Below are 9788 nucleotides of genomic sequence, written 5' to 3'. Positions count from 1 at the left end.
AGACCCAGGTTCAGTTCCGGAGTTAGGAGAATTCCCTGGAGAAGGGAATGGCTACCCACCCCAGTATTCTCACCTGGAGCCTTTCATGGTGGGCTATTGTCCATGGGGTCGCAAAGAGTCTTTGACACAACTGAGCAACTAACACCTTCACTTTCACAGAGAACCTAATTCTCCCTTGGGCCAAAGTTTCATTGGTGACTAATTCTCCTACTTGCCAGTTTGAGAGGAGGAAAAAGAAATTGATCAGGCAGCAGATACAGGACTGCATTTGATTATATCACATCATTGGCAAACTTTAAGGGCAAACACTAAGTTCTAAATTTAATTTTCTGTTTTCTTGGAAATAACGAATCAATTCATAGACACCTCAGATGGCAGCAGTTTTCTGAAAACATAAACAAAATAGTTTATTGCTTTGTTTTCAGCTTGTCAGAGGAGATTGAAGGGGTGGGGATAGTAAAGGTCCATGTTTCAATTATTATTCTGCAGTTGAAATACTGTTCCCAAACCAAAGTTTGGCTATTACCATATAATAACAGTGACTACATCACTTATTGTTTACTGATATTTTTTATTGAGGTTTGTAGCTTATGATTTTACATGTGATTGTACAGAAGATTTAAGGGGGAAAAAAGCTGGAAACGTACAAGGGAAAAAAATCCAATAGATTGAAATCTGGTAGGTGTATATGATAATTTTAATGTCATGTGTAAACATATGAGAATGTAAGAGACCAAAGCCTGCAATAGCTATATTCTAGTTTCTAAAAAAGTGATTTTTCTTATCAATGAGAAATGGTTCATTAGTTGTTAGTTTTTAAAATAAACTATCATTTTTCAAAAGATGTATTTTGAATTAGACTTAATGCTTGGCAAGTGGGAAAACAGTATGAAAAAACTTTTCTAATTATCCTTCCATTTTCCAATATATTCACAGAAGCCATTAAGGGAAATCAAGTTGACCTTCTCTACAATTCTTGACTTTGTAGTTCATAGGCAAAGATCAGTGTTAGAATATACAAATAAGACTTGTTTATAAATGAACACATTCTGATTGTCCACAGCTGCTTCAAGACGTATCATCTTATATTACTTAGGATGGTAAAGGAAATCTCTATTTTCAAATGAGGCATGAAAACCAATTTTAAATGTTTTTTCCTAATATCTTGATTCATGATGTCATTCAAAACATAAGACATGGTGACAAGTTGAAATTCAAGGCATTAAAAAATGTTCTAGAGGACAAGGCAGTGGTCAGCGTAAGAAGACATTCTGTTTAGTCACTGTATCCTGAGTTCCATCCCCAAAGACCTCTACCTACTACTAAAGAGTTGTTGTTGTTTTGCCATTTTCTTGAGGTCAACCAATGTATTTCATTTTGAATCTGGCTCTATTTTACCTGCTCCACTTTTAGAAGAGTCAGAGGAATTCTTAACATTTAAAAGCCAATTTAGGTATGGATTTTAAACCTATTTCCTTGCCAATATATTGTGAAATTCTGCACTCTTGGGCCATTGAGACAAACTTAACTCCTTTAAAATTTAAAATTATCCAATATTGGGCTAACTGTAAACTTCAATAACCTTTCCCTCAGACCACAAAATGGAACATTTTCCTTTTAAAATTATTCATTCTGAATGACAATGTTTATCTAAATAAGATCCTTAGAAGGCATTACTTTCTTCTTCTTTCAAGCTCTTTCCCTTGGCATTTTAGAATGAAAGAAGCACTGGGAACTTTTAGACATACTAGGATTATGGAGTACTTTGATAACACATCATGTGTACAACTGTCTGCAGAATTTTATGAATTGACTACAATCACTGAAGAGAGAGAAGGACTTGAGAATGCTATTTTCAGCATTGTAATTATTTGTATTATTCAGTCTCACAGTTTAATCATATATATATATTTATAATGGATTGATTATTGCTTGGTTATGAATTGTTTTGCACAATGTACATAATTCCAATTAATGTTAATTTAATGTTTATTAGAAAGATTCATAATAAAGCTCTAAAAGGTACAAGGCTACTAGTAGCATTAACTATGTTGACATACAATAGAGTAAGCAGACTACAGAGTGAATGTGAATTGAGGCAAAAATACTTCTATTTAAGAGACATTTATAAAATATTCATGTTTCCTTGAGACAAGACTAAACAAGAAATATCTAAAGAGGGTTAAAAGTGTTTAGTGTTTTCTGTGGTAAAAATTATAATATGGTAAACCTAAATTTGATTTTTTTCAATACATCAATAACATTTGGTACAGTGTTTAAGATTTTTATCACTCTAAGTAGTTTTATTATTTTTTCCTGGATAACTTTTCTCTGTATCTCTAATTTAGTTCTAGTTACCTCACCATGAATTCAACTTGGTTCTGCTCTTCTGTTCATATTGTGGTTGAAAACACTTTATTACCTCAACAGAGGTTTGTTTCCTTATATAGTCTTCTATGACTTCTTCACATAAATCAGAGTTCTCCTTTCACATGCCTTCTTAAAAATCATAGTTTGTATTTACCTTTGAAATACTCTAAGGGGATATGAGTTTAGAAAGATTTGTGTGATGTCCTATTAAGAGACAGAAATATTGAAATCAACACATTTGAATAATAACTTAAAGATCCTAGATATTAAAGAATTGCTGGCTTTTAACTTCTTAAGAATAGGGAATGGCAATAACTTTATTTCAAATGAGAAGATGCAAAACCATAACTACCTGTTTCATTGCAAAAATCACAAAGTTTGCAATAATGTAAGCAAGCTATTTCCTCAGCAAAGTAAATGGCATATGGAAGTATGTGTACAGATGAAAGTTGACTGATTTCCTTTTTAAAGCAAAAAGGAAGTAATCAAGTTAATTAGCAAATAGGAAAGTTTCTCTTATGGCCTAAGCAGTAAAGAAGAAGCTATCGACACTTGAACTTATTTTAGTCTAGAAATGAAAATTTAGATATTTGTCAATATTCTTCAGATGATTATATATGGACCTTTTTACTACTGATTACAAAATTGAATTTATGGTTGGGATCCATCAAATCTGTTTCACAAGCTCAAAGATGACTCTCATGTAGAATTCATTTGCACAAAAATGCTTCCATAAGCTATTTTGCAACGTTGCTGCTTCACTTTTGTGCTTCCATGTTACTAATTTATGTGTAGAAATCTAACATAAGACATATTTAAAGTATTACTTAGAAATGCATAATAATTACTTATACAGTGAGCTATAATTAGGAATTGCTAAACATGAGCTAATTAATTCTTAATACTATTATTATAGTACATTAGGGAGATCATATATATTGCTATTTTATCTAAAATATATATTTGTTAAGGAAGAAAGGACATTCTTGTCAGTATTTTCAGAGTTACTCAAAATCAAATCAAATTAGGATTTGGGTTCTTTTTTTTTCTTTCTAAAGTTTTCTCTCTCTAAATATGAACTGATTACATACTAGTTCTACAGTGTTTTTTGAAAAATGCCATAAGCAGTTGCACTTTGGTACAGTATTGATGGACAACTTCTAAAAAAATGAGTTATTCTTTCATTAATAGGCGGTGATAATTTTGAAGTTGATCTTTAGACAACCTAGAAGAAATATTTTCCTCTCCCTTTTGGTCTCCACAACCGAGCAAAAAGTTAGTCTTTGAAGTTTTTAATGTCATTTTTTAAAGCAGGCAAATTACAATGGATTTGAACAGGTTTGAGGGAAAAAGCTGCAGATATTGTCTGACTTTAAGTTTATGGGTTCTTAAATAATTCATTTATAATATATGCTTTTTTCCATTATTATGAAAACTTTTGTTATACCAACTAAGTTAATATTTAAAATTTTAAATATGAAATCTTAAAAACCTTTCCTCATAATGTCAACATTTTTAGACTAATGGTAACTTAAAAATACAAATCATAACTACATTTTAATTTCAGTCATTATAAATTTGTATTACAGGAGGTAAAGGGGTGTCCTTCACCTGCATTTAATTACTACATTATATTGACTATTTTTAACCCAAAGATAATTTTTCATGCCAGTTATTTCTTGCCATTATGATTATTTTAGCATAACAATTTATTATTTAACTCTAGTATTGTTAATTTCAATAGAGTGAAAACAAAAGATGCTCAAAAACTTAATTGGAATTCCCACCTATTTCTCCTCACAAAATTTATATTTCTCCATAAATATTATCAATTAGGAACATGGGCTTTGCAACAATCCAACATTTTCTAAATCAACTGGACATGAGGTTTGTAAGCTAATGTCCTATTAAAGTATCATGTGAAACAGACCTCAAAAAGGAAACAAAATTGTAAAATGTTATAAAAATGTTATTTTACTTGGAAATAATAACTTGTTTCACTGACATAACTTTTACTTCCAGCTCTCCAAATAATGTGCAATGCAGTATAGTATGTTTGGTGAAAATTTTTTTTGATGGAAAATCAGATAATTACACCAAAGTATGCAAATAAGAGGGTGATGAATGTCACAAAAGTACTGAAAATATAGGGTCAGCCAAATATGATTAAGAAAATTTTAAAGTTATTATCAATTGCCACACATGAAAATGCATGTGATAGAAGATTCAAATTCAGGAATTCAACCCTTGCTAGTGTAAAGAGGACTAGAGGAATATATGATAGACATACACAAATTTCTATTGAAATGTATACATAATTAACTCTTTCATCCACTATTTTCTCTTCACTATAGTCACATTCAATCTGGGGGAATAATCTCTTCTTGTGAAAGTCTTTGGGATCTTAAGTCTCTCTGAAAGCACACCAATTATGATGAATGCAAGTTCAAAAATCTGACCCTTTCATCTTGACATAAGCGCTTGGTGGTTACCAACAGGACTGAATGGCTTTCCACATCAGTCTATGTATTCAAGTGATCTCCTTCAACTTGGACTATGTAGAGCTGGGAGATTATCAGCTTCAAATTTCCATATAATGAAACACAAAAAATAATGGTCAGGGAGGTAGTAATAGCAGAAAATCAGAATTGGCATCATCAGCAAGCTGAATTGAGGTAGTTTCCCCATTATTCTGTGAAACTAGCTTCTTATTGATGGAGCTGTTTTCATATAGATTACTGTTGGATTGGCAAAACTAGCGTAAGTACTCATAAATCCACAGACTACATTCGTGTTTCTGAAGTTACCTTAAGCGTATCTAAAAGGGATTCTTTCATTATCAAATGTATTCTATGTACCAGATAGACTAACCATCTTTTAGGAGCTAATATTGCCATATGTGGTAATTGACAACCTAATTACTCATAAAGCTTGTGGTTCTCCTGTAACTTAGAGACAATCTGTAGACTTAAATAATATTTATGTCAAGTGACTAAAAGGAATGATGCATAAGATAGTTTGAGGTGCTATTAATTTAAGATTATGATGTACTCTGGCCCAGTACAGAATATTTTCTTTTGTTTTATATTAAAACTGTATACATAGATTACTGGCTACTCTCTAAACTACTCTTTCTAATCTTAATTCAAGAAATTAACTTATAGGTGGCTGATGTTTAAATTTTTTGAAAAAATAAAAAAATCACCAAGAAATCATATAATACAATTAGAAATTATAATTTGGCAAATTCATTCTAACTTTGCCCTAGGAGGGTCCCCATACTTGCACACTGCTGGTAAAGATTCTTCAGTAATTGGAGATCTAGAAAGTTTCTTTGAAAGGACTTTTTCCCTCTCATTTTATCTATACATAGAAAAACAACCAAAAAAATGGCATAAAAATGTCTTATGTTTACAAAATAGGTATTCTCTTTGCCATTATTCTTGTATTTTTAGCCAATGGAATGAATTTAAATATTCAACATCAAAATGAAGAATACAAGGGAGGAAAAAATATGATCCTTCTTTTCCAAATACTTTAAATCTCTGATTGAAGCTGACTTTTATAATAAGCCGTGTGACTGAAGCTGGCTTATAAATTAGCACATAGTAATCTATATATTAACCTGCTTGAAAGTAAGTTATGCATCTTATTTCAGCCAACATAAAAATGCCCATCTCATTTTTCTCTCATACTTTGTCTGCAAAAACTAATTTTGTGCTTAGTTTATTCACTTAGGCGGACTGATTTCTTTAGCATGGCTCATTTGAACCACAGAGGATTAGCAGAATTTATATACTGAAAACAGAAGGAAAGAAAGGTGAGAAAAATGAAAAGAATAATTAATCATATAGTACATACATCAATACGATATCTTCTAAATCTCAATCAGTTGTTTATTGGTTGGCAAACAAGTTTCACTTTTACAACAAGTATTAGTAATGAGGTCATCCAACTTTGAGACCATACAAAATGGATCGTAAACTTAAAAAAAAATTATATGTGCTGCTAATTTACCTCTTATATTCCTACATTACTTAAAATCCTGTCAAATAAATAATTTTCCTGTTAATAAACAGAAGAGTTTTCTTTTTTAAATCACTTCAAAATAACTTGACCTTTTGATTCTTTCTACAATTGAGTGAATTTCCTTTAAAAATTGGTAGTGCAGGTGCCCACTTGGAGATCAGACTGAGTATTCAGCACTCTCACACCTATGGGATACCATTTTTCACATGCAGAAGCCCCACTAGTTCTACTGACATCTCTTGACTTCTAGAATCATAGCTACTGTCTTAGTGATGAACTGCTTGCCGAATATGCTTTGCATTACAACAGATGTGCACTGTAAACATAAAAGTTCTTCCTGCTCTAACTTGCAAAAATGCTCTTGGAATTATTCTGACTGAATAAAGATATATAGTGAGGGAAGGAAGTCTAATTTTATTTATTTTATTTTTTTGTAAAAAATAATTTGTTTGCATTACTAGAAAATGATTCTTATAAAGTGATAGCTTCATTTATTTATTTATTTATTTTTTGCCAGGTGAAATTTTAAAGAAAAAAGGAACGAAAGAAAGGAAAGGAAAGAAAGAAATGCAGAAAGAAAGGAAAGAAGAAAGGAAGGAAACTTTGCTCTTACTGGTAGACAAACTTGCAAGACCAGCACGAAAGAAAAAGAAAATTTCTTTTTTTTTCCACTACATTAACAGGACTCAAATTCTGGAGGAACAGAAAGCAGACTACATGTGCAATGCTAGTATCTGTACATTACATAGAAATTGTTCAGTTTTTTTCTGCCATTAGTTTATCATCAGTTAATACAGCAAATCATAAAATATGCATTTAGCATATAATTCTAGAATTCTCCTCCATTTCATTATCGATTTTGTTGTTTGATTTTGCATACCACAGCTATTCCCACGGTGGTGAATTCAGATTGTGAGTGACTAAAAACCACTATGTGATACAGCTTGCTTTGCTTTTATGTTTGTGCAGCACTCCAGTCTAGATGCAGCATTGTTACTAACTTCAAACAAGTGTTCTGGCCTTTGAAAAAATCAGGTCCTTGTAATTATAGTAACAGAGCATCAGAGATGTTAGAACAAACACAACATAATTCAACAAGGCCACAATGAGTGCCATTTTCTTCAAATCTCGTTCATTAACATAATGAAGTCTCCATCTTGGGTGTGGGGGGTGAAGGGCAAGAAAGGAGAGGGCACAGGGGAATTTCAGCAGTTATCTTTCTCCCCTGGGCTGACCTAAAAATCCCAGTTTAAAAAAAAAAAAAAAAGGAGTCTGAGAGTTTGTGTTTGTCGTTCAAGAACAGCATAAAGATTTAAAAGTACACACATTATTACCACTGCGTATATCAACTCAGCACAGTCTATCAGGTGTTAGCAGTCTTGTTGGCTTAAATTTCTGTCATCTTCTATAGGCTAGTGACCAAATGAGCTGGTCCTTTTGAACTTCCCTCTGGAGGGGTCCCATCTTTGTTTGGAGGAACTATAAACCCATCACTGCTACCGCGACCTAGCTGGTAGTAGGTGTGCAGCTGATGGACGTGGTTTCTGGAGCCGAGGTTTGGCATGCTTTTGTAGTAAACATCTTCAGCATCACCACACTTGGCCGGTGGGGGTTCGGTCTGGGTGCTGGTGGTAACGCTCTCTGCAGTGGGCACACCAGCCAGCGCTGGCATGCTGGTGTAGAGAGAGTCCCTGTGGGGTGACTGGAGATCTTCTGTGTGCTCGTTGGTTAGCAAAGGGAAAAAGCTCTCACTGTGGTCTTGGGGGATCCGCCTTCTGGTGTAATGATGTAGCTGATGGTTCTCTGTGGAGTAGACTCTTGGGGGCAGCAAAGGAGCATCTGATTCCTCATGAATCAATTCCAGGCCCAGACTTTCCTCATGGTTAAAGGAGGTGGCGTCATCCAGGACAATGGCATCATCTTCACTCCCACTGCCCAGGTTGTTCACCAGCTTGTTCATCAGATTCCTGTTCTGTTCGCTGGAGCGCTCATGGTTATTCAGGTAAGATGGGATATAGTTGGAAGTGAGTTCCTTCAGAATCTTTTTCTCTAGGGCGGTCTCATTATGGTTATAGCCACGGTCTATGATTTGCACACAGTTGCTCAGGTATTCGCCACTGGCAATGCTGTAACTATTGCCATGGTTACCATTCAGTGGTAGAGTATCCATGACACTTGTATCCCTGGCATTGTTCAGAAGCCCCTCTGAAAAAGATCACAAAACATTATGACATTCATGTCCAACTGGCGACAGAACACATACACAGAGACACAAAAGCAAAAACACCCGACTATGAAGTATGTATAAATTGGTAGCAATTTTAATTAAGTATAAAATGTTCAGAAATAAAAAGTACTATTAAATCTATATGTACATATCTATATAAATATATATACATATACTTGGACAACTGATAGAAATCTTATAAATAGAAAATAAGTATTTACAGTAAATCTCTAAAAGAATTTTAAAACTATAAATTTGCACAAAACACTAGAAAGTTCGATACAAACATTGCCTGAAACTATTTGAAACATATTTGGTTATAACTTAGGAAAAAAACACAAAATTTTCTGTAGTCATTCACAGCTTTCAATTTATACGCACCAAAGTCAATCAATAATTCATTACCTTTCAAATTTATGTGTTGTCTTAACATTGAAATAGGTATAGAATTAACATAATTCATGGTGTGGTACTTTGAATATACTAGTCAAAGTAGAAGATTCAAGCACTGTCTAATAATTTGGCATGTAATTTTGTAAAACTGAGAAATCCCTATATAAAAACCACAAAAGGATTATGTTAAATTTGTCAGAATGATATAGTTATGAAATAATGCCTAAGTAAATAAATGGCACATCAAAATAATTTGCAAATGGGAACTTTCAAAACAGAAATATTTTGATTTACTTTCCAATTTTTTTTCTGTTTAAAGCACTTTGGTTACTATTATATATCCATTAGTAATTGTTAGGGTCATTAGATAATTTTACAAAAGAATGTATAAAACATGGGGATCTAATTCCTAAAAACATAGTGTCAGTATTTAAGGTTCCATTTCGTAATGAGTGATGACTTTGTGTGCATATTAAACTTTGGGTTTAAAAGAGATTAAACATCTTATTCTGGGAAGAAACAGCTGCAGTGATATAAATCTGACCATATGCTTCTTCAAGGTTTTTGCATTTTCTTGAATGAACAAGAATCCAAGAATCAATAATAATTACATAAATTATTTCAAATGCAACCACAAAATAAAATAAAACACAAACATTTAACCAATACTGCTAAATAAGGGTACTTCTTTATAGAACAATTGTTTTTAAGAATTCCATTAAACTTCTCAATACATCATTAACTTGTGAAAATATAGCATTCATTCTAT

At 32.7% G+C, this 9788-nt stretch overlaps 1 protein-coding gene across 24 annotated transcripts in view; it reads right to left on the bottom strand.

Moving 5' to 3' along the window:
• Positions 1–551: 551 nt before the first annotated feature.
• The window catches only part of ADGRL3 (adhesion G protein-coupled receptor L3), a 941652-nt gene continuing 932415 nt past the window's right edge, over positions 552–9788 (bottom strand). For all 24 annotated transcript variants that reach the window (XM_060417626.1, XM_060417634.1, XM_060417623.1 and 21 more), the window contains one exon: positions 552–8604. In XM_060417626.1, the coding sequence (XP_060273609.1) occupies positions 7805–8604 (800 nt within the window). In that variant the 3' untranslated portion in view covers positions 552–7804. The remainder of the gene's footprint in view (positions 8605–9788) is intronic.

This window comes from Ovis aries, chromosome 6, assembly GCF_016772045.2.
Source record: "Ovis aries strain OAR_USU_Benz2616 breed Rambouillet chromosome 6, ARS-UI_Ramb_v3.0, whole genome shotgun sequence".
NCBI lineage: Eukaryota > Metazoa > Chordata > Mammalia > Artiodactyla > Bovidae > Ovis > Ovis aries.
The sequence above is the reverse complement of the archived record's forward strand: the minus strand, read 5'-3'. Positions and strand labels throughout refer to the sequence as shown.